We start from the raw sequence: 24,171 nt of genomic DNA on the forward strand, positions 1-24,171 counted from the left end.
TAGTTGGAAGTGGGACGATATAAGTATGGATTTTATCTCGGGTTTGCCCACTACTCAAAAGGAACATGATTCAATTTGGGTAATTGTGGACTGTCTTACCAAGACCGCTCATTTCTTGCCTATCAAAATAGAATATCGACCACCTCAATATGCCGAGAAGTATATCGTAGAAATTGTGAGGTTGCATGGTATACCAAAGACCATAGTATCTGATAGAGGCTCACAGTTCACGGCTCATTTTTGGGAATATTTACACAAAGGCTTAGGAACTAGTTTGATTCGTAGTACCGCTTATCATCCTCAGACAGATGGTCAGACTGAACGAGTGAATGCTGTTTTGGAGGATATGTTAAGAGCCTGCGTATTGTCTACTAAGGGATCATGGGAGTCATGGTTACCATTAGCTGAGTTTTCTTATAATAATAGTTATCAAGAAAGCATCAAGATGGCTCCATTCGAAGCTTTGTATGACAGAAAATGTAGAACACCATTGAATTGGGTTAAGCCTAGAAATAGAAGGTATTATGGCATTGACTTTGTAGAAGAAGCCGAGAAGAAAGTTCATATTATTCAGCAAAATATGAAGGTGGCTCAATCGCATCAGAAAAGTTATGCAGACAGAAGAAGGAGACCTATTGTGTTTGAAGTTGGTGACTATGTTTATCTGAAGGTCACGCCAATGAAGAAGAAAAGGTTTGGAGTCCGAAGAAAGCTTGCCGCGAGATTCGTAGGACCATACAAGATGTTGGAAAAAAGAGGTTCAGTAGCTTATAAATTAGAGTTACCTGAGACAATGAGTACCGTCTTCCTAGTTTTCCATGTATCACATCTCAAGAAATGTTTGCGTGTTCCAGAGGAAAGAATAGAACCTTGAGGCATCCAACTCAAATCAGATTTGGTGTATCGTGAGCAACCAGTCCGTGTGTTAGACACTAAAGAATGTGCTACTCAGAATAGTGTGGTGAAAACATACAAGATACAGTGGAATCATCATGATGAGGGAGATGCAACTTGGGAAACGGGAGAATATCTACAAAAATCTTATGAAAATTTTTATAACAAATGGTTCGTAACCCAAATCTCAGGACAAGATTTTTATAAGGGGGAGGGCTGTAACACCCCGATGTTATGCCAGCATTTAGGCACTGCAAATCATGCATCATCAAGCATCCTAATCATACATGCCTAATCATGTAAATAACAACTGAAACACTGCTTCGAAACATACGAAACATGCTCGTGAAACGTAAATATTGCATACACTTGTTTAGAGTTGTTTTGCCCTGATTATGCTTGCTAGGTTAGTAAAACTTGTTTGGCAATGATTGTAAATCATTTAGAATTATTTAGTACAATTTTTGGAGCAAAGTTTGTATTCAAATTATTGCCAAATTTTGCTTTAAAAATAATTCTCCAAAATTAGGGTTTTGAGTTAAAATTTACTTTACATTTATAATTCAAAATATAGATAGAATTGGACTTTGGTCATAAAAGCAAAGTTGTAGAGAATTAAATTCTAAGCAACTTTCATTTTTGGTACATTTTCAATAGATGTCATTTTTTTGCTCAAAATGATATTTGAAAGCTAGAATTTGAAAATTTCTTGAAAATATAATTTGAAAAAGACTTTTCTCCTTTCACGGGCCGCTGCCTCGTTTCTCGGCCCACGGCCGAAGCCGACCCGGCCTGCAGCAGCGCCCGCCTCCCGCGCCAGCCCACTTCGCCTCGGCCTAGCCCAGCCCCGCGCGCATCTGGCTGCCTCCGCGCCGCGCCCGTTCCCGCTCGCCGTTCCGACCGTGGCATAGCACGCCTGCCACGTGGCAGCCATGCGCCGGCAACGCCCGCCGTGCATCGCAGCCGGCCTGCGTCCGCTCCCACGCGCTCGCCTTCATCTGCCGAAGTCGCTGCGCTCCTCTCCACTCAATCCCGCCCGCTCTCTCGCTCTCCCGCGCTCGCCCCTCCTCTCGCCGCGGCAGAGCACAGCGCCACCGTAGCCCCACCGGCCGAATTCACCGTCGGTGCTCCACCACAGCCAGCAATCAAGCGCCAGCAGCTTCGCCTCACTCTCCGGCACCTAGTGCTCGTGGTTGTGACGTCTTTTGAGCCAAGGTAGCGCATTTTCCAAGCTTCGCCGCCGTCAGCTATGGCGCCGCCGTGCTCGGCCGCCGTGGAACTCACCCTTCTTCCCCTCCTCCACCATTTCTAGCTGCCTGCTCGCATTTGCCAACTCCTTGCGAACCCCATGCGCTCGCCCGCTTGCCCTGACCCGGCCGGCAATGGCCGCCGGCCCGCTGGCCGAGCCACGCCGCCGCGACGTCTCGACGCCGGCGTGTCCCCTTCGCTTCGGCCGAGCTGGGCCAAGTTGCCATGGGCCGAAGCCCCTGCCAGGCCACCGCACTCCCCTTCGCTCGGTCTGAGCAGGACGAATGTGGCCGTGGGCCAGCTGGTTCCCACGGGCCGGCCCAGTAGCAATAGGAGGTTTTCGTTTTTAGTTTTCTTTATTATTTGAAAAGAGAAATGATTTGGAAAATGTTTGGATACTCAAATTTGCTCTAAATCTATTGAAATAAATTTTGTTAGGTTCCTTATCACCAGATCTACTTGGAAAAATTATTGCATGTCATTTTTGAGATACTTTTCTGTAGAACTTTATTTAATCATGGATATTGCTGATAACTTGAAAAATGTGTAGAAAAACCTATAAGCTTCAGAAAAATATGATTTCCAAGTTTGTTAATCTTCTTATGTAATGTACTTCCTAGGAAAAATATGTGTCATGCATGTGCTGTAGAAAAATTTTAAGGTGTAGAACATAGGAAAATATTTGTATAAAACATGCATGTGATAATTTGTATAAAATATGCATGTGATAATTTTTGTACAGTGATTATTTGCTATGTAGAACATAGGAAAAATATTTCCTCTATTGTTTGACACTTTTCACAGTACAAAGTATTTTCATGTTCATAATCATGCCATAGCTTGTTATTTTTGTATAGGCTAATCCACTCATTCAAATACCATAAAAATCTGATAGTAGACTACTTAGGGTAGTACTGTGCTATGGTAATTTTCTAAGATTTTTCTAAGCAATAAAAATAGATGTTACTATTCAACCCTATTATTAATTAGGGTTTAATCAAGTGTTGCTTTATGTGTGATTAAGGAATTAGTAAAGCTTTGGTGTATCTTTAAAGCATTTAATAAGATGTATTGACTTAGCATATTAGTAGTAGAAGAGAATACAATAGATGACATATGCTTGTAGTATATGTTCTTGGATGATGTTGACTACCTTGCATTCAAGCATATCCATTGTATTCATCTCATCCAATGCACCGATGGCATAACCACTTACGCACATTGCATCATACAGGATCACAAACCGAGAACCCAGTCATCATACCCGAGGAGCCCGAGGAGCAGCTCGAAGTGCAGCCGCAGGAAGTGCCCGAAGCCGACGAGGAGGACGTTGAGGAACTTCCGGAGTGCCCCGATCACCGCCCGAGCTCCTTCGAGAGAGGCAAGCCCCAGAGCATTTTCTCCTGGTTTGCAATTATTAATTCAAGGCTTTACTTTAATTGATGCATTATGTTCAGGAGTTGTTTGCAACCGTTGCTGCATTATACCTTGTCTACCTTTGTTATACTATATCCTTGTTACCCTGGTATCCGCAATCGAGTCAATGCTTAGCTGGCTTAGACCGGTAGAAGTCGGGTGATTTTCTGTCACCTGCGAGCTATAGATGGTTACCTGGATCTGCTTGGATGACTATGAAGTCATGGTATAACTAAGTGTTAAATGAAGTTGAGACCGGACGGAGACTTATAGAGTTTTGAACTGTAGTGCTTTCCGTCTGTGTCGATTAAGGACCGACCATTGTTGGGCCTCGAGTCATGTTGAACGCATGCCTTATATTTAGCTGGCCGGATAAAGTACCTTCCGACCGCTAAGCTGGAAGATTATTCCGACCGCATGCCTCATATCATCGTTTCACATGAATGTATTTGATATTTTTTTCTCTCGTTTTTTTCTCTCTCGTTGCGACGCACGTACATGTTTGCTACGAAAATAAAAAACTTTGAATGAGGAAGCTCCATTACTTGGAGAATTCAGCATGGAATTAGAATCTGAGCCTTAGGCCTGACATATAACAAAAGTAAGGCATCATGGTATGGCTTACTCGGTGCTATATGTAGGCGCTGACGAAAAACCAAATTCATCTATGCAACACAAGGTAGGATCAAGTTCATCATGTTGCCAAATTCTCTCCTCCAGAGGTTGGCAAGTTGGTGCCCGTGGTTGCTGAGACTGACAGATGAGCCGAAGCAACCTGTCAAGGTTCTCGTCTCCGGCGCTGCTGGTACGTTGTAATTATTCAGAGCACACGAACCAAACTGCAGAGCACACACATGCAGACCAGGACTCTGAACTCTGGAGAATAAGCTGAAACACTGTTTCGACTGATTTATTATGAGAGAAAAATATTATTCCGGCTGAAAAAACAAGCTGAAAAGTACGGATCATGAGACAAGCAAACAGGGCCATATAGCTTCCCTGAAACGTACTTGCGTGGTGGGTTGCTCTTGCAGGGCAGATTGGGTACGCCATAGTCGCCATGATCGCGAGGGGTCTGATGCTTGGGCCAGACCAGCCGGTGGTTCTCCACATGCTGAACATCCCTAGATCGGCGGAAACCCTGAACGGCGTCAGGATGGAGCTGATCGATGCCGCGTTGCCTCTTCTCAGAGGTGCTCATCGTTTGCTGTCTGTGTTCCGTGTTCATCTGCTGTGTGTGTGTTCGGTGTTCATCGTTTGCTGTTGTTGCCGGTGTCGTGGCAACGAGCGACGAGGCCGAAGCGTTCCGAGGCGTCAACTTCGCCGTCCTGATCGGCGGATGGCCGAGGAAAGAAGGGATGCAGAGGAAAGACCTGATCGCCAAGAACGTCCCCATCTACCAGTCCCAGGCCTCTGCGCTGCAGCAGCACGCTGCCCCAAACTGCAAGGTCCAGTCCAGCAAAAAAGAAAAAGAAATGCGTCTGCGAAAGGCTTATAGTAGTACTCTAACTCTGATAGATATGGCGCTGCCTGGCTAACCCTGCGAACACGAACGCGCTCGTGCTGAAGGAGTTCGCGCCCGCGGTGCCCGCCAAGAACATCACCTGCCTCACGCGGCTCGACCACAACCGCGCCCTGGGTCAGATCTCCGAGAAGCTGGGCGTGCACGTCGCCGACGTCAGGAACGCCATCGTGTGGGGGAACCACTCCTCCATGCAGTTCCCGGACGCCAGCCACGCCACCGCCAGGACCCAGCACGGGGAGAAGCCCGTCGTGGAGCTCATCGCCGACGAGAATTGGTAAATCGATCCATCGCGCGTCCTGATCATCAGTGGCAGATAGATGGAGCCTAGCGCCATAGCTGCTGCTTCAGGCCACAGGATTACGCACACATGTCGGCATGTCGCTGCCATTGCAGGTTGAAGGAGGAGTTCGTCAGCGTCGTGCAGCAGCGCGGCGAGGCGGTGATCAAGGCGCGCAAGCAGTCGAGTTCGCTGTCCGCCGCCAGCGCGGCCTGCGATCACATGAGAGACTGGATCCTTGGCAACCCCAAGGTCCAAGACATGCCTTTTTTTTTTCATCATCCAAGCTCGTTTGAACTTTACCTCTACTCCTATATGTTTGTCAGTGAAGGAGTATCATTTTGGTCTGCAGGGCACGTGGGTGTCTATGGGCGTGTACTCTGACGGGAGCTATGGCGTTCCCGAGGGCATCTTCTACTCGTTCCCGGTGACATGCGACAAGGGAGAGTGGTCTATCGTGCAGGGTGAGTTCTTATCAATATACTGAAGTTGGTAGCATCGGCAGCACCACGGTTGATCTGTGTGTTGTTCCAGGTCTTGAGGTTGATGACTTTGCACGATCCAAGATGGAGCTTTCGGCAAATGAACTCGATGAAGAGAGGTCCATGGTGTACGAGTTCGTCAGCTCCGAAAGAGATCAGTAGATCTCTTGTGAATACATGAGTCATAATGTAAATGAAAATGGTTATGAGCTTCAGACAATTGTTGCACAACCACCAATAAATAAAACAGAAAACAATGGATTGTTGTATATCCACAAATATTGCTTTGATAAACAGGAACGACTGTCCCTAGTTGATAAATTACATGATCACTTGAGATAAAAAGAGGGAAAGAGGTAGAATGTGGCATGGCGATGGTTATCTACGGTCCAGTAACAAGAACACTGCAGTTATCTTCCTAAGGGAACAGAGTACAATAATCACGAAAGATGGGGTAACCATTGTTATTGTACTTGTCCATTTGCCCTTCGGCAGATAATTGTAACTGCACTGAGACTTTACTTGGACAGATGGTCAGGTTATAGAGGCACACCATATTCAAAGAACTAATAATCATGTACGAACAATAATTTACAGGCATGGCACATCACCAGTTGGCTACTGTCCTTGGCGTGCCATCTGCCGAGACATGGCATCTCTACCGAGCCATGTCATCTATTTCTTTGTATATGCACTATGCATCCCTGCCCTGTTAATTCCTCCGTGTTTCTTTCAAAGCAAGCATATGTTTTCCCTACAGCTGCAAGCACGCGCTCAAATAGCAGCATCCTCGTGTTGTCTACTGCATTTGCGATGCCCGGTTTTCATGTTGTGACCGATATGTTCCCAGGTTTTCTTAAACAGATGCAAGATGATGGAAACTCGTGGAAGTCATCCTGTCTTGGTCTGATATCATCCGGCTCACCCATAAGACCCCTCTGAACTTTCTGTACCTTCCGTGAAAAGGTATCCCAGCCCAACTGATTCTGTGTCTGAAATAGTACATTGAGTTTCTTTGCATTCGGGCGAATAGTTCTCTTGTGGCCCATGTATCGCCTACACATTTGATGGAGAGTAGATGAGCGAAAAATAGCATATTAGAAAACAATAAGAGAGCATAGATAAACTGTTCGGAGATACAAATTAACCTAAAAATAGTAAAAAATCAATAAAACAAAGGCACTTTGACGGTGTGTATAGAGCCTCATGTTCTTTCATGGCAATCCAATATATTCAGCAGATGTATACTCCTTCCGTCCCAAAATAAATCAACTTTCAGAGTTATCCTAAGTCAAACTATTTTAAGTTTGAGCAAATTAATAGAAAAAGCACCAATATTTATAAGACCAATATTTACAAGACCAAATTAGTATCACTAGATACAGATAATTAAATATATTTTCATAATGTACTATTTGGTGTCATAGATGTTATTCTTTCCTATAAAATTGGTCAAACTTATTTGGGACGGAGGGAGTAGTTCAGAATATCCAAAGCATATGCAGAAAAAGAGGGGCACATACCTCCGGCCAGCTAAAACTTTGGCCATGTTACCATTATTATTTGTAACAAAGACATCACTCTCATCACAAACAATGAAGTCAATTGCAGCCAGCCGTGACGAAAAAGGAAGGAAGGGATTCAAATCATCCCCAGCAAGCTTCTCCTTAGTGTAGAAATTTGGGAAAAGTTCCCTAAGAGGTTGGAGAGTTTCATCTCCACCATATATTTCTCCAGAAGCAACATACAGAAGTGTATCATTGCCAAAACCAAGAGCTCGGAGCATTAACCCGACTTCATGAGGAGTCAGTGGGCATTTCCCCCTGCTGCGTTCATCTTCAGCACTCAACTCCTGTTATGAATCAATGTAAAATCAATCCATCACTCAAAACTTAAATCTGGTGACACAATCTGACAACCAATCATTTGAACTTTAACATCTAGAATGATGAATGTGTGATTATATAACTTGATGCATTTTAGGACATATAAGAAAGACATTGGTCACATTACATAACAAGCAAAAGGAAATAAAATGGAAAAAAAATTATATGCCGATGGCAGACTAGTATTTGCAGAATATACCATAGGGAAATCTCACCGAGTTTCAAGAGTCTTACAGGTAATGTATCCCATCGTTTCCTAATTTCACCCAATTCCTTTCTTTCTTTTTCACCGCCACCGTAGTAACAGCCAGAAAATGCAAGCATGTCAGGTTCAAACCTGATGAACAAGTAACAGTTATGCTCGAAAATTTGTACTTTCATGGTTAATCATAACTTGAATTATCAAAAGCCACATTGCATTATCATAAACAACCAGAGTTTACCTCAAATGAATGGCGACATATCGTGTGTTCATGAGTCTCAGCTTTTGAACAAGTTTATGACCCATGGCGTGTATAGAACTCGTAAATTTTAAAGCATGAAAATTTACTCGGCAACGCAACTTTTGCAAATCTTCATCAAGATCGCTAGTGAGCCTATAATCAAACTTTGTTAATTGCAAAGCCTGCAAAGATTAAGACTGTTCAGTCAATAGGGAAGTATGTCTAGTTTTCATTTGTCTACAGTCACTTGACACATGAGATTTTTATTTATGATGAATACACATAACAAATCTCTTCAAAAGGAAATTATAATATATTCTCGTGTTCAACCAAAAGGGCCACGACGGAACCATGCAACAGATAAACTATTGTATATAATGAACTGTTCATCTTAACACCCACCCATCCAAAATATTGTAATCAAACACGACACTTAAAATAAACAAATTGATAACTAAGATGATAATTGACATGTTTTCCTTGCACATGATATATCACTACAAAGACAGGCAGACAGCAAACTAGGAAGAAAAAACAAGAAGTATTACTATCGAAACAATATGCAACATAAGTTTCCAGGCCATTACACAGGTTTGGCAGATTACTTACTCGCCTTCGCATGAGTATTGGCAAAACTTCATCAATGTAAAACTCAGGCATTGATTTCCTAGGTGCACGCATGGTCCACGGTAGTTTATCCATTGACAACATTACTTCATAAGGGATCCTTTTGACAATAGTTACATCCTTTGATAGGTAGGAAATGAACCACTCCACGTCAAAAATGTCAGAGAAGTCACTGCATTCGAAATTTGAAGTCAAGCCATTTTGGAACAGTAATATTCAGACAACGTCCTGTAATTTCTAGTTCTCAATTCACCTGTCGTCTTTCCAGAATGAGTGGTGGTCTAACTCAGGTACAACAAGTGTGGCATTCAAAATCCAGGCAACTACAACAGCATCTGTTATCTGCAAACTGAACATCATAAAGGTAACACAAGGGATGATAGAAACAAAGCGACCAGATGTTGGAAGACAACCATACCCCTATGCGCTGTTGATTCAGACCCCCGCTAGTTGCAATCAACAAGTAACCAGTGGAACTATTCTCTGGCACAGCAGCTGAAACATGAACATGGAAAACTAGATTCTCATTTTTTCCCACAATTTTAGTTCAAGAGAGGAAGTGAGTAACTATACAAACTAACATCTGAAATCTGCGCTTCTCCCACTGCATCCGTAGTACATGCTGGAATACTTGGATTCCCAAATATCAATAGGTTCGTAGTTTCTATGCTGCACATTTTCAGGATTGTAAATGGTCAATCGGTATTCGGTAATAGCCAAGGAAGACGAGATAATATTCAGATTATAAAGTGTGAAAACAGTACAGGCAGAACTTGCGAAAGATGGTAACAGAGAACATTTAATTAAGGCGCGCGCGCGCGCGCGTACACACACACACAAAAGAATTTCAACGATGTTCCTGGTGAAACTTCACATTGCCAGAAAATACTAAACTCTTGCACTCAATTTCTCAAAATGTCCCCAAGTCCTAACGATGTGGCAGAACTTTCTTCTTCCACCTCCATCAGGCTATAACACGCAAGAGACCAAACAACGACAAAATTTCGTGGAATTAGACAGTGGAGCAGTTAAGTCTCCAACAAATTACCTGCTTGGATCGCCATCGACTCCGGATCCGCGCCCAGTCAGCGTCAGTGACCACGTGTCCCGTAAAGAGGGACACGAGCCCTAGAACGAACAGCGCAGTTCCAAGGAACACCGGAGAACGCGGCGCCTTCCTCGCTGCCCTCGGCGAGGAGGCGCCGGCGCCGGCGCCGCCGCCGGAGTAGTACGATTTGGCTGCCGCGTCAGGCTTTCTCCCCATGACGCACCGCACCAGCTCGAGCGCCTAGAGTACAAAATCTCGGCATACAACGCCCACCCTCTCTTCAGGGCCGCTGGCGCCGGCGTGCTAGCCACCCGCGCTAGATCGTGGAGGAGCAGACGTCCATGGCGACGGGACGAGGAGGCAGGCGTGTCCGCGTGTGAACGCGACCGGGGTCTGGACAGTGGAGTGTGACGATGCCACGAACCGTACGTAGGCGGGCTGGGCTGAGTTTTATTAATGGGCCGTCAGTTAGTTGGTCCACAGTCCGCTTGGCCCGTCGTGGTTCTTTCTACATGGGCATCCCCGTTGGATACCTGAATGAGGCCCATATTGACACCTAGACTGACGGGCCGGAGAACGTGAGAGGCAGGCATCAAGCTTGCACCCGGCGCTATCCAGGGCTGGTCTGGTTTACAGTGTGAAAATGGACGCTGGTTCAGTTTGTGCCGACAGTGCAAGTAATTCCACCTGTTTTCTGGAAGAAAAAAAAGAAGAAGAAAAGAAACGAATTCCACCTTGTGTCCACGGTACCAGTACCTCGCCGCACCTCTCAAGTTGATTTGGTACCATCACCGTTCACCGGAGGACAGCATCACCGTTCCCGATCATCGATGACACCCATGGGACCTGTGACCCTGCCACAGCTGGCGACCATAACAACCAACAGGACAAAGGGGTCGAGTCGAGGTCGAGGCACTGCAAATAGCTACACTAGCTGCTCCACCACGGCGCCCGGCCGACCAAACCACCCGGCAGGGAAAACAGCACTAGAGCAGGCAGGCTCACGCTAACCTACCAAACGAACAGCTCGACTACTCCTCACTCGACCATCCCTCCCAAACGACAGCGGCAATCATCCAGCCAGCGCACCCTTGTCACGGGGTGTCAGCGTGAATTGAAAACGAGCGCTGCACCTGCACCTACACCACTTGGGCTGCATGCATGCCGGCACGGTTGGCAGTACGTACAGGATACGAGCACGGGCACGGCTTGCCAAGCACGTACTACTACTAGTACACTCGTACAGGGCAGCAGGGTACTGGGGCCAGGTTGGTTGCCAAAATTTTTAGCAAAACGACACTGTAGTGTTTTATTGTTATTTGACAATTAGTGTCCAATCATAATCTAATTAGGTTTAAAAGATTTATCTCGTGGATTTCGTCTAAACTGTGTAATTAGTTTTATTTTTTATTTATATTTAATGCTTCATGCATACGTCTAAAGATTTAATGTAATGAAGAATCTTGAAAATTTTGATATTTTGGGAGCGAACTAAACAGGACGTGGTACAACTAGCCAGCCCCGTCGCCGAGCCAGCAGCGTCCGCAGGGAACTGCGCATGCCAGGAAGCCGCCAAAATAGGGGTACCCGTACGTATCTCCCCCAACGCCCAGCACGGAGATATATTATTTCCCCCAAAGCGCAGACATACCCCCCATTTCCCCGCCAATCGGGCGCATGGCCCGCGCTGTAGCTGACACTGACAACTGGACCGCGCCGTACGGGCCCCGGCGGCCGGCCGGCCTGCGGCGTGCGCGTACGCCCGGCCTGCCCCCCGCGCCAGGCTTTTTTTCCCACTGCGCGGTCGAGTCGCTGTGCGACACTATCCCTTGACAGGTGGGACACAGCAACTCCTGGTCCCACGGGGCAGCGGGTGTGCTCTGCAGTGGATTTTGGTACGCGATGCACAAAATCTTTTGTGGCGTCTGGTTCCGGATATGGGATCTTTCAAGCAAGTGGCAGAGCCGCTTGTTTTGTAACCGTTACCTAGCTAGATCTAATACAATGACAATTGGGACCCACGTATCGGACTCCACCTGTCATCTGCATTTGCTATGGCCTGAGTTCTGAGGGATGGAGCGGGGCGTATAGTCTCACAACGCGCAGCCTTTAAATGGGCGCGGCAGTGATGCCACGCACAGCAGCCGCGGGTCCCGCCTCGGATTGAACTCCTCAATGACACATCTCCATGTGGCCGCGGCCCACGGTCACGAGACTGGCTCGTGGCCCCACCACCGCCTGCACGGCTCCTGCCCGCTAGCTGTCTCCGTAGTGCCTGACGGGAGATCCCACAAGGCGCTTGCTCCATGCTCCCCACCCCGAGTCACCACCACCCAGTCGCCTGCCTGCTCCTCTCCGGGAGGCTCGCCTCGCTGCCCGATTGCTTTATATGGGGTGCCACGCCACGCCAGTGTGGGTAGCATACCAGCTGTACTTGCAGCAGCAGCCGCAACCGCCGCCGCCGCCGCCGCTCTTGCCACTTGCCTTGCCACACCGTTATTGCCGGGCGCGCTAGCTTGTCGTGAGTCCTGCCTGCGGAACGACGACGCGGCAGCACGTAGTAGCTAGCTATGGAAGGGAACGGTGGCGCGGGCGGCGGTAGCGGAAGCGCGGCACCGCCCTGGGATCTCGCCATACACTGGGCTGCCTCCGCCGGCTCGTCCTACCCGCAGCAGCCCTTGGCGCTGCGCCCAGGCGTCGTGCCCAGCCAGCTCCAGCGGCTGCACCAGCAGCAGCACGAGCTCACCTGCCTCAAGCTGGGGAAGCGGCCCGCCTGCTGCTGGGCCGGGGCGGCGGGCAACCGAGTGGTGGCGCAGGCTGGCGCGGGCCTGCCGCATGTCCACGGCAATGGCTGCGCCGCCGCTGGTGGTGGCGCGAGCGGGACACCTGCTGAGGGTAAGAGGAAGGAGAAGGCGCCGGCCGCGGCGGCCGTGCCGAGGTGCCAGGTGGAGGGGTGCCACGTGGCGCTGGCGGACGCCAAGGACTACCACCGGCGGCACAAGGTGTGCGAGGCACACTCCAAGGCGCCCCGGGTCGTCGTGCTCGGCGCCGAGCAGCGCTTCTGCCAGCAGTGCAGCCGGTCGGTACATTAATTTTTTGCTCGACTATATACGTACTCCATTGTCCATGAAAGGTGGTATTAGGAGTTGCAGCAACCTTTGAATTGAATTGATAATAAGTAACATGCGCGAAACGACGTCCCTTGTTGTGTGTTTTCTGGCTGCACGTGCAGGTTCCACGCGATCTCGGAGTTCGATGACGCGAAGCGGAGCTGCCGGCGGCGGCTGGCCGGGCACAACGAGCGGCGGCGAAAGAGCAACGCCAGCGAGGCCATGGCCAGAGGCGTCGCGCACCCACACGGTACGTGTACGTCCGTCCGTCTGTCAGTCCGTCGTCGTACCCGGCGTACTCCGATCTGGATGCTTTGTGTCCAGGATGTGATAATTAAGTTGGGCAGGGACCAGCGGCAGTAAGACCACAGCCACACGATGCACATTCGTTCACGGCCGGATCACGGTATCGGTAGCTAGAGGACTGTAGTTTTTTTAAAAAAAAAAAACTCGCAGCGGGTAGCTGGTTTGATGCCAGGAAACAGAGAGAGAACAGTGTTCTTACCCTATACATTCAACTTGTTCGATTTGTTTTTTCAGCTAAAATAGTGTTTTTCTCTCACAACAAATCAAACGGAGCAAAGCCACGAAAGGCTATGCTGGTGCTGGCAAGGCACGAAAGGCTAGTCCTCGGAATGTGAGACGTGCAAAGCCCGTTATTAGGGCACGGATTTTTACGCGTGCCTTTACGTGCACCTGCGGCCTGCTAGACCGTGGTGTCTGGTGTCCGATGCGTGGGTATAGGCCGACCGTGCTATGATCACTTCACGGTAGAACGTCTCACAGTGGGAAAATTATCAGTGAGGCTTCCTTTGGGAGCTCAGGGCAGCTCAGCCCAGGGAATAGCAGCCCCAAGGGGGATTTTTGTGGACGGTCACATCCCTCTCCACGCCAGGGGAGATGAGTCCTGTTCCCTGGTGCTGTTTGGAAGCAAGCGCAGGGGAGGCAAGCCCACAGTGGCTGTTAGAATCGGCGGCTGTTTCCAGTTTGCTGCATCCTTGGATTTAGAAAAAAACATCCTTTGCCGTTCAAATTCAATTAAAAAAGAAACAAAAAAAGGAAAAGAGAGTACAGGAGCAAGGTAAACAAGCCCAAAAATTGAGAAAAAATCAACGAAATTCAGTACATATTCAATAATTCAATGCCATAATAAAGTAAAAAATGGACAAAGATGCAATTATAACACAAAAAAATTCTTCCAGAACCTGGCGCCAAATACCTTCAACTCGAGCATAAATGTATCTCAAGAACCAAACTAAAAGGCAGTACACAAGGTAACATCCAGATAGTAGCTTGTAATTGTCTTCAAATTGTTATTGCACCTTCTATTCAAAATGGCAGCACTAAATAATAGAAAGATATTCCTATTTTTATTAAGATCCAGAGAATAAACTCTACTAGTAATAGCCACTATTACATCGGATCATTCATGAATCATCAACTGAAACAGATAACTTTGTTTGCAACTCACATAACCTGAGATGAACTAATACTTCTGCAACAATTATGTTCACTAGGACATCTGCAGTTAGGATAAACAAGCATCAAGTTAGTTTCAGTATACAAAGTTCATATGCTCATTTCTTTGAGTAACTTTTTTTGCTCAATTACATATGTTCAGTATGTCTATAGGACTAGAAAACTACATTTCCTTCACCAAATATCTACTACAGTAACTGAATATTGTCAATGGAAATTTCAGAATCATATGCGAATAGTGTTTCATATCAGTGCGTTGTTTGTGGAATCAGTTAAACATGTATGTTGCAGGAGCTAGTAATTTCTATGACAAAAACAAAAACACAAGCTGAAAGCTAGGAGCCAGTGACCACTATGTACTTGCTGGTGATAGCACATTAACCAAATCTTACACCATTAAATTTAATACAAAAGTTATTACTAATTGTACCACTAGGCACATCAAATCTTTTCCATAAAAATACAGATAAGAATATAGATAACTCTATGTTGGTAGCACATCACCACTACAAGTCAGTCCAATAAATCCAACAAGATATAATTGCACTGCAAGTACACTGCAGTTTCATAATAGATTAAAGCTTGCATCTTTCACTGGCCATACTAAAACAGGAAATATAGACAGTAGTGTACTCAAACATGGGTTTACCTTTGAAACAGAATCACACTTCTCCACCAGTTAGTCACTAGGACATCTGCAATTAATGAGGCAAGAATCATCTCAGAATACAGGTTTAGTTTAGATGATCTAATGCTACAAGAGAAGAACACTAAGACAACAAGCAAACATACCTGTGAAATTTTTTTCTTTAGCCAAACTAGTCGAACAGCTGGATTTTTGGTCATCATAAATATCTGTCGATTCATCTCAGATTGAAAGAGCTCATTAGCATCTGCCTTCTGCTCAATAGTTAGGTCTTCTATGGTATCCACAACAGCAATGCACTTTTCTACAGAATAGTCATCTTCTTTTTTCTTCTTCTCATCTAGTTTTTCCTGATTTTTCTCCATCTGGATCTTTCTCAAGTCTATGAATTCGCCGAGTTTAGATGCCATTTGACTTTGCTTGCGTTTTTTTCCACTAGCACTTGCTCCCTCCTCTAGATTGAGATAGGGTGGTGCAGATTGCACTTCTGGGCCCTCAATTTGAGAAAAAGTATTTGTACCAAAATTGATGCCAACAGAATCAGAGCCAGCAGCCGTGTTCTGTGTACTTTGCTCAGAGTGACTTCTTTCAATTGGAGGTGGTGCTGTCATGCTAGGTGGCTCGGTTGATGTAAAATTCAAATCTCCAGTGGCTATACTTCCTATCAATACACATCACAGATGCACTCTTAGGTATTATTCAAAGTTATTCAAAAATAATCTGCTTTTGTAGATTCTGAGATACAAGAATTCAAAAATTAGGCCCAATAGATCCCCATCCCCCTGATATAAGCCAAAAATGACCTAACAGGTTCTCAATTAGAGTAGCATACATTAGAATTTAGAATAGAACAGAATGTTGTACTTACTATTGTACCGAGTGAGTGTGGATGGGAACAAATTCCTATATATGTAAATTTTGCTCCTCTGGTGGAGAGGAGGCAAAAGAGAACGCACTAGTAAACTGAAGCTAATCTTGCTGTATTCGCCGTGGATGGGAGGGGAGGGCAACACCAGGCAACACCAGACAAATCAAGAAGAGTCCTCGATCTAGAAGTTATCCATATCTCGGCTAATCAGGCTAGTTGTTTGGGTTCGCGTGGGCGAGAGTGACCTGACACTCGTATCATAGCACAGCTGCAAACAGTACCAATGCATCATCCATCCCATCCCCCCTATAGCTATGGCTATTTGAGTGCAAGTAGGCGGTGGTAGCTTTATGCAGCACCACACTGCGCCAGGCACCAGGCGTGCTGCAGCAGACCGGCAAAGCCATGTTAAGTATTAGGAAGTTTGCTAGATTCTGAGCAATCCAAAAATACCAGCTAAAACAATACATCTAAACCATACCGGCTTCAAATTGGCATGGTTTCACTTTCACACAATGATCACTAACATCAGTGCAGGATGTATGTGCACACTGGATTGCAATGTAAACGTACAACAGGTAGCAGAAGATAAACTAAGATGAGGTAATTGACAGAAGACAAACAAAGGAAAATTACCTGCATACAATGATGCCAGGTGTTCATAAAGAGGAAGTGGCTTCTTTTGGAACTTACTGACTTTGGGATACTTCTATTAAATGCAACAAAGCAACATTTTGGTTAGCTTCTTAAAATAGTGAAAACACAGTACTATATAATTGACAGAAAGTGACTAACCTCAATTAGGTCTTCCCATTTCTTTGGTTCGGCAATTATCATGCTTAATGTCTCATTCCAACCAACACCACTCTCTTTTCTGGCATCTCTAACTGTCCTATAGTTTCCTTTCAACTCCTTCTCCTTCTCTTGCATTTGTTGTTTTGAAAAATGAGCTAAAGGGAAGGTTTCGTTGAACCGTTTAACAATATTTCTCCATCCATCTGCTGTCCAGCCATTTTGTGCCCTGTACATTGGGATATTGACATGCTCTTTCATTACATCCACCAGCCCTTTCTCATACGTGTAGGTCCATGCAGCCCTTGTACCCTGGGACGTTGACATTGCTGAAAAATGGTGAAAGATAAACATAAGCTAAAATTATAGAAATATAAATGTAAGGTAAAATGCTGAAAATGATGAACAATGCTCCAAATTACCATCTAATTATTATAGGCAGCCCACATCGCTTGCGCGATTTGATCTCGTAATGTGTTACCATCACTCGATTCTATCTCGCTTGGATAACTGTTATCCCCCTCCGGCATATCAACAAAAGTGGTTGGATTGATATATTGTGGTTGGTGATCTAGCCAATTATCTTGCCCATTGTGCGCTCTAATTATATTGTGAAATACCGCCGCTGCTGCAGGAATCTTGATCTGAGTCTCAATTGGATAGTGTGTTCCCACTTTTAGAATTGGAAACCGTTTTTTCAACACCCCAAATGCCCTTTCAATATGATTCCGAAGTTGTGCATGCCGATGATTAAACAACTCCTTGTAGTTTGCATACTCATTTCTCTGCGATGATCCACGCCTTCTAAACTCGCCAAGGTGGTACCTAACTCCTCGGTATGGTGCTATGAATGATGGAGTGTTAGCATATCCGCCATCTACAAGGTAGAATTTCCCTGGCGGTACATGAAAACCCTTCGTAAGAGCAGAACGTAGGACTCCTGCATCAGACGCAGATCCTTCCCACCCACAAGAGATGAAAGTGAATTTGAGATCAAAGTCACAAGCGAACATAACATTCTGGGACAATGTCCCTTTTCTGTTTCTAAAAGGAGGGGCCTTATCTTCATTGATAGTAATAGGGATATGTGTCCCATCAATGGCGCCAATGCAGTTCTGCACGTAAAAAGGAACCTAAGATTGTTGGAATAGTGTGTTTAGAATGATACAAGGGCAAGCAGCATATATGACTAACCTGGAAGAACGGCATGAACCGAGGGTTTGATAAAATCTTGGCATGTGTTTGGTTTGGATTTGGAAGCTTGATGAATCTATGAGTCAATGTTGGAATTATATCGAAGACCTCATTGACTTTCCTATGAATTGTCTCACCACTGTGTTGGAATGCTTTCTTCAGCGTTTCAATGCTAGCATTATGGGAGAGCATGAACAAAAACATTCCTAATTGCTCCTCAATCTTAACACCGCGTGTGTCGCGTAATAAGTTTTCTGCTCTGAGAAGATTTGCTATAGCTCTAAAGATCTCAACCTCCATTCTAAACTCTGACTTGCACCAATTTTCGTGGCCTTCTAGGATTTCTTTGACCTTTGTGGCACCAGGAAGAGATGACGTGTGTTCTGGCATCTTTTCATCATAGAGACATGACATGACAGCAGGGACAATAACAAAGAAAAGTTCATCGTCCAATTCTTCCTCATCTAACATGAACTGCCTAACATCCTCCTCCCAAGAACCCATTATCTATTATATAGGGATAATATTATTAAATAGGATATAATATAACTAAAAACAAGAATTATAACTGATGTGCCAAACATAAAAGAAGAGTTCTATGAACTGCAATACATAAAAGAAGAGATTTGCAATCATCATGGGAGGGGGTGATGCCAAGATCAATGTAGTTAGGTCCGTTGAGAAACATAGATGCAATCAAAGTAGATGGGACAGGAACAGGAGGGTTCATATATTATTTGCATTGACTTGGCATATTCATAGGATTTGGGGTCAAGTAGATAAATATTACCAGATGTCGTCCAAATACATCCTGCACCCACTCCTAACACACACAACCAACACATCCTACACCAGGACCAGACTAACTATCAGCCAGCAACAAAAAAAACAGGGATCAAATGGAAAAAGAAATACTGTAGTGGTTTACAGCAATTTTCAGATTACTAACATAAATGTACACTATTTTACTTTTCTGAGAGGTGGGATATTCATATTCATTTATTCAGGAAGGTAAAAAGTAAAAATGCATATCTGGGGTGCCAAGTGACATGCGGTAGCAGGTACAAGTAGAACAGTAAAGTTTTAAATGATCAATTATCTTTAGAAAACCTGCTTATGCTGTCAATTGAAGTTATGAAGACTTATATTCTCATTAGGCACAGTTGTTCTTAGCATTATATCAGACATTAACGCAAAAGTTGGCGAACAAGAGCTTCTAGAGGTATAATATGATGATGTTGACAGGCCAGTAAATCATGGTTGTTTGGCTTCTAATTAAGGACTGTTGTTAAGTACCATACTTCACGCTCCTAGTTTTACAGATGTAGGGCCCGTTTGGTTTGGGGACTGGCATATTTGCCTGGGTAGGAAGCCCCCAGGCTACACCAGGAACCAAACAGGCCCGTCATGCATGGTTAGACCTATAAGGCTTGTGAATGCCAAAGACCTATTGTATTCCTCTCAAAGCACCACGAGCAATGATATATCCAAAGAAAGAATGGGGCACGAGACATTATGAGATTTCAGTGAACCATTCCGTAAAACACTTCCGTCCAGTAAAAGAATACCATCTGTTACCATGTTGTGCCAAACTATAACAGCTACTATACAAGTTTCACAGCATAAATGGATCAGCGGGTATGTAAAGAACAAAGTGCAACACAAACTGATGAATAATAGAAGTAATACATCCAAGGTGATGGATCAATAACAGACGTACACTTCTACTGGGTACTAAAAAGGCTGGTCATACCTCTAAAAAAAAAGGCTCGTCATAAGTTGTAAACTATTTATTATGGTATTCAACAAATAGAAAACAGTCAAGCAAAGTGAGAGATCCTCTGCTTTGTTGACAAATATTACCACATGTCCAAATATTACCAAAATTGAAACATATAACCAAAGCAGCAAATTCATGGAATCACAGCTCAAATGAACAAGGGAGAGGAATCAGTAACAGAGACAAACAAAAGTACCTAAGCTGCTAAGGAAGGAAGTGGAACTTGCTGGGTCACTTCTTGTCTTCACCCTGAAAACAATCTGTCAACTGAGAATTGTAGATGAAGTAAACTAAGATGACAAGCAAATATCTAATTTTAACTATAGGTAAATCTGTTGGTATTACAGCAATAAATAGAACAACATTCATTCACTGGTCAACCAGTACATTATAGCAAAAAATGGAAGATCCTTGATTTTTCTAGGATAATTTAACAGATCCAGATCTAGCTCCACTTTGAGTCTAGCTAGCCTAGCCTCGTTTACTCGTTATTAACTGCAGATTGCACGTAGAAACGATGATCCAGAAATAGTATGCAATTTAAATGGTATTGCGCTTTGGATCTGGCTAGTGCATCCATGGTGCACACTTCAATTCGAATTAGATCTAGGTGAGGAACTTGGACGGGTTCTTGAAGCTCACCTGGAGTAGATCTTTAAGCTCGGACGGTGGTGGTGGCAGTCGCGAGGCCGGCGACGGAGATAAGGAAGAAGCCGGCGGGGGACGAGCTCGGCGGCGGCGGCGGGGGCGGGGGGGGGGGGGGGGGGCGAGCTCGGTGGCGGTGGCGGCGATGGGGGGTGAGCTCGGTGGCGGCGATGGGGGGTGAGCTCGGTGGCGGGAGGACGGCGGCGGCGGTGCTTCCTCTTCGTCGCCCTCGCTCGGGTCGGGGAAGAGCCGCCCGGACCCCTGGGTGCGGGACGAGCCACCCCGTGGAAAGTATGGGGCTCGGGGCGCCCTCTCCCGGGTGACGGGCTTCCAAATGCAAGGGGGCTTCTCCCCATGGCCCAAATCCGCGCGGGGGCCTGGCCCGGGAAAAACGTGGGAAAACCCCCGTGGATTGGGTCTCCCAAAGGAGGCCTCACAGTAGAACGTCTCGCAGTGGGAAAAAAAAATCAGTCGGCACTGTTCAAATGCAACAGCTACGGCGCCGTGGGTTCACGGTTCGTGTTAATACCTAAACATCTCATGTACTCCCTCCGTCTCAGAATATATATAAGGCGATACCACCTCTGGTTGAAAGACCAAGAAATTAATTTTTTCTCTCAAAACTAGTATTACTGAATCAATATATATGTCTAGAAAGAGCACGTCTTATATTATAAAATTTGAACAAAAAGTGGTTGAGCCTTATATATTAGGACGGAGTACTCAGAGAGAGATACATAAATTTAGAAGAAATAGTTAGAAAAGAAGTTATTCTACATTATACAAAAAGTAGCCTTCATTGAAGTCTTTAATAATAACGGCATGCAGCGGCTGCCGTGCCGGCTGCAGCAGCCAGCATGCTCATACGCGTACGTAGTTCGGTAGGTGTACGTACCGCTGGTATTTTGCGCGATGGTTTATGCGTGTACTGCTACGTACGAGGAGTTATGTTGCGTCTAGGTACGTAGGCTAGTACGCGTACGTACGTACGTATAGGAACAAGAACGGCCAAACTATCTACAGTGCAAAGTACTCTGCTACTCCTGTTCGAACGAATCTAGGACTGAGCGTACGTGTACCAAGGTACTCGATCTACTTCTGCGGCTTGTGCTGACTCTTCTCCTCGACAATTTTTTTTTTCTCTCTTGCGACACTACTACCGTTAATAAATCGGTACCTGCGTCTTTAGTTCAGATTCTTTCAGAACGTCAGACTTGTAACTACTACCCTCTCTCCATCATGAAATAAAAAAAAGCAAACATACACGTACTTTACAATTCAGAGCTTATTATCTTTGATCAGCAATTAATCCAGTCACATGAAAGTTAAGTTTATACTACAAAATCGATTACATTGGTTTTGCATTTAAAAATATTTCCTAATGATCAAACTATAATGCAGGAGTGACGGCTTTCGGCCACGGCTTCCTGCAGCCACCGTGCGGCGGCCTCCCGGGGTCCCCGGCTGGTGCTCTCTCTCTTCTGTCATCGGCCAGAGGCGGCACGGCAAGCGCCCCCTGGCTGGTCACGACGCCGGACATCTCCGCGTGCTCCAGCGCGGCGCTCGACGACCTTATCGCCGAGAACCGCGCCGCGCTCCTCTCGTGGCAGCACTTCTCGGACCGCTCGCCGTCGGCGCCCGGCCGGCATTTTGCCTCTTCGTCGACGGCGGGTTGCGCCCTCCCGCAGGTCGATCAGGCAGCAGCCAGCTGGCGCCCGCACCCCCACAGTGGCGGTGGCGGTGGCCGGTACCACGTGGCGCCGCCCAGTGCGTGGCACACGACGCTGGACCTTATGCAGACAGCAAGCTCCGGCGCCGCTCCCACCACCGGCGCCGTTCCGGCCAGTGCCGGAGAGGGCGGGCACGAGGCCTCGCGGTAAGACCAAGGATGGCGACGCGTCAGGGTGTAGCTTGGACGCGTGGGCGCCCGCGGGTGGAGCTCGTGTGCTGTGATCGCCAGGTGCAGTCAGCGAGGGTGGTGGCCATTGCGCCTTGCCCTGTAATGCCTGGTGTTGCTGTGCCTGGCTCCGGTGTGCTCCATGTTCCCAAAGGGATGTGTAATCCAATGTACTTCAGCGTGTGCTTTTGTTAATGGACTGTGTTTTCCAATTTCGGTACGTGGGCTTCTGAAACGAAAGTTGCTATATTATTTTTTTTCTTGTGATCATGCGAGGACGAGCGACGAAATGCGCACTATCGCTCATGGGTCTCCTAGCGAACTACCATCTTCTTGTATCAATAATGCTGAAGCAAGCAAATCATTATTTTTGGAAACGGTACGGTCATCTTATTAGAACCCACCTTTGTAAATGATTTTCGCTTGAACTTATCAGTCATGATATAGTGTTTTTCTCTCACAACAAATCAGCCAGCCTGGCTTTTCAGCGAAGCAAACAAGGCTATCAAAAGCTATTGTATCTAAAAAGTCAAAATGTGTCTTATAATTTGCATTGGAGCGTGGGAGTACTATAAGTTGTTTAGAAAGTCGATGCATACGAGGTGGAACTTTCACTAACAACTTTAGCTATGATATCGCAAATAAGAAGGGTTTGTATGTTATGAAAATAACTTTTATCATGAATATAATCCAACTAATATTTCACATATTTATTGATGGTCAGAGTTGAAAATTTGACTGACATCAATCCTAAAACAACTTACTCTGGCATGTCTTACTGATGTTCTTAAATTGACTGACAAGAACCCTCTATTTAATTTGGTGTAGATGTATGCATGCTTGTATTAAATAATGAATATGCATGCTTGTATTAAAAAAATGACTGACATGAACCCTCTGTAATCCCCGCAAAAAAAAAAAAAGAACCCTCTGTAATCCCTCATGATTTGAGCATCACTAACAGAGTTCAGATCTAGAAAAAAAAATGAAGTTATGAGAATCAGATTACCAAAAGGGGACACAAGAATGACATGCTTTTTCTCCACTTTATTTTTTGAATTTCCCCCCCTCCGATTTAGATTTAGATACTGCACAACTTCTGGTACAGATTTAAAAACCTATGCAATATACTAACACGTGAGTATCATAAAATACAGTTAAATAATGAATAAATCATCAAATTCATTAAGAGAGAATGAGTGGACGACAATGTGGTCTTCCTTTTAGTAGGGTTCATGGGAAGAACGAACGCCCGTGTCGTGCACCAGTATGTAGTTATGGCACACGATCGTAGGCTCTTAGCTTAAAGAAGTTGTAAAAGTCTACGTAATATCCACTATGATTGTGTCGGATTGAAGTACCACTACAGTGTGGCACTGCAGCTAATAAGCGACGTGACAGCAACCTACAACCTCGCTAGACAATCTAAGGCCCTCTTTGGTTTTTATGGGGCATCTAAAATTTCTGTCACATCAAATATTTAGACACATGTATGAAGTATTAAATATAGATTAATTACAAAACTAATTACACAACTTGCAACTAATTTACAAGATAAATCTTTTAAGCCTAATTAGTTCATGATTTGACAACGTGATGCTACAGTAAACATATGCTAATGACAAATTAATTAGGCTTAAAAAATCGTCTCGCAAATTAGCCTCCATCTATGTAATTGGTTTTATAATTAATTTATATTTAATACTCTTTATTAGTATCTAAATATTTGATGTGATATGAATTTTAAAAACGACTAAAGAACCAATACCCCCTAATCTTGTCTAGCTTACGATCCTATCTTTTCCAGAAAGCACTTTTAAGTACTGTCAGGACGCAAGGCCCCAAACAGCCCATGACTCTAAAAAGTTTAAGCAACACGTCCCAGTACCCCTCAGTCTATTCATATTCATAGCT

At 45.3% G+C, this 24,171-nt stretch overlaps 4 protein-coding genes across 4 annotated transcripts; 2 read left to right on the plus strand and 2 right to left on the minus strand.

The window, feature by feature from the left end:
* The first annotated feature begins 4,254 nt into the window (after positions 1-4,254).
* Positions 4,255-6,077, plus strand: LOC136495464 (malate dehydrogenase, cytoplasmic-like). The gene is made up of 7 exons (XM_066491397.1): positions 4,255-4,363; positions 4,593-4,750; positions 4,830-5,006; positions 5,077-5,357; positions 5,477-5,612; positions 5,713-5,824; positions 5,895-6,077. The coding sequence occupies exons 1-7, from the start codon at positions 4,255-4,257 to the stop codon at positions 6,002-6,004; spliced, it is 1,083 nt and encodes a 360-aa protein (XP_066347494.1). The 3' UTR covers positions 6,005-6,077.
* Positions 6,078-6,135: 58 nt separating this feature from the next.
* On the minus strand, positions 6,136-10,244 carry LOC136495463 (O-fucosyltransferase 29-like). The gene is made up of 9 exons (XM_066491396.1): positions 9,847-10,244; positions 9,380-9,467; positions 9,217-9,293; positions 9,052-9,140; positions 8,781-8,970; positions 8,172-8,353; positions 7,963-8,065; positions 7,366-7,694; positions 6,136-6,898 (listed from the first exon to the last, which is right to left on the minus strand). Exons 1-9 carry the CDS (start codon positions 10,060-10,062, stop codon positions 6,667-6,669), a joined length of 1,506 nt encoding a protein of 501 aa, XP_066347493.1. The 5' UTR covers positions 10,063-10,244; the 3' UTR covers positions 6,136-6,666.
* A 2,172-nt stretch (positions 10,245-12,416) lies between these two features.
* LOC136495267 (squamosa promoter-binding-like protein 7) lies at positions 12,417-22,313 on the plus strand. The gene is given in 4 exon segments (XM_066491237.1): positions 12,417-12,925; positions 13,079-13,206; positions 21,762-22,188; positions 22,190-22,313. Coding segments are annotated over 4 exon segments (1,188 nt in total).
* On the minus strand, positions 15,122-17,303 carry LOC136498254 (L10-interacting MYB domain-containing protein-like). Its single transcript, XM_066494197.1, has 5 exons — positions 17,164-17,303; positions 16,745-17,070; positions 16,586-16,658; positions 15,228-15,742; positions 15,122-15,130 (listed from the first exon to the last, which is right to left on the minus strand). Exons 2-5 carry the CDS (start codon positions 17,066-17,068, stop codon positions 15,122-15,124), a joined length of 921 nt encoding a protein of 306 aa, XP_066350294.1. The 5' UTR covers positions 17,069-17,070; positions 17,164-17,303.
* Positions 22,314-24,171: the final 1,858 nt, after the last annotated feature.

Source organism: Miscanthus floridulus, chromosome 12 (assembly GCF_019320115.1).
Source record: "Miscanthus floridulus cultivar M001 chromosome 12, ASM1932011v1, whole genome shotgun sequence".
NCBI lineage: Eukaryota > Viridiplantae > Streptophyta > Magnoliopsida > Poales > Poaceae > Miscanthus > Miscanthus floridulus.

Bases quoted from the DNA above. Each gene is read 5' to 3' on its own strand.
- LOC136498254 (XM_066494197.1), bottom strand. From the start codon at position 17,068: ATGTCAACGTCCCAGGGTACAAGGGCTGCATGGACCTACACGTATGAG. The intron at 16,659-16,744 runs GTTAGTCACTTT...TGCATTTAATAG, and splicing joins AATGGGAAGACCTAATTGAG to AAGTATCCCAAAGTCAGTAA. The intron at 15,743-16,585 runs GTAATTTTCCTT...GTGTATTGATAG, and splicing joins CCTGGCATCATTGTATGCAG to GAAGTATAGCCACTGGAGAT.
- LOC136495463 (XM_066491396.1), bottom strand. From the start codon at position 10,062: ATGGGGAGAAAGCCTGACGCGGCAGCCAAATCGTACTACTCCGGCGGC. The intron at 9,141-9,216 runs GTATGGTTGTCT...TTCAGTTTGCAG, and splicing joins TGAATCAACAGCGCATAGGG to ATAACAGATGCTGTTGTAGT. The intron at 8,354-8,780 runs GTAAGTAATCTG...TAATCTTTGCAG, and splicing joins CAATACTCATGCGAAGGCGA to GCTTTGCAATTAACAAAGTT.
- LOC136495464 (XM_066491397.1), top strand. From the start codon at position 4,255: ATGTTGCCAAATTCTCTCCTCCAGAGGTTGGCAAGTTGGTGCCCGTGG. The intron at 4,751-4,829 runs GGTGCTCATCGT...GCTGTTGTTGCC, and splicing joins CCGCGTTGCCTCTTCTCAGA to GGTGTCGTGGCAACGAGCGA. The intron at 5,613-5,712 runs GTCCAAGACATG...TTTGGTCTGCAG, and splicing joins GGATCCTTGGCAACCCCAAG to GGCACGTGGGTGTCTATGGG.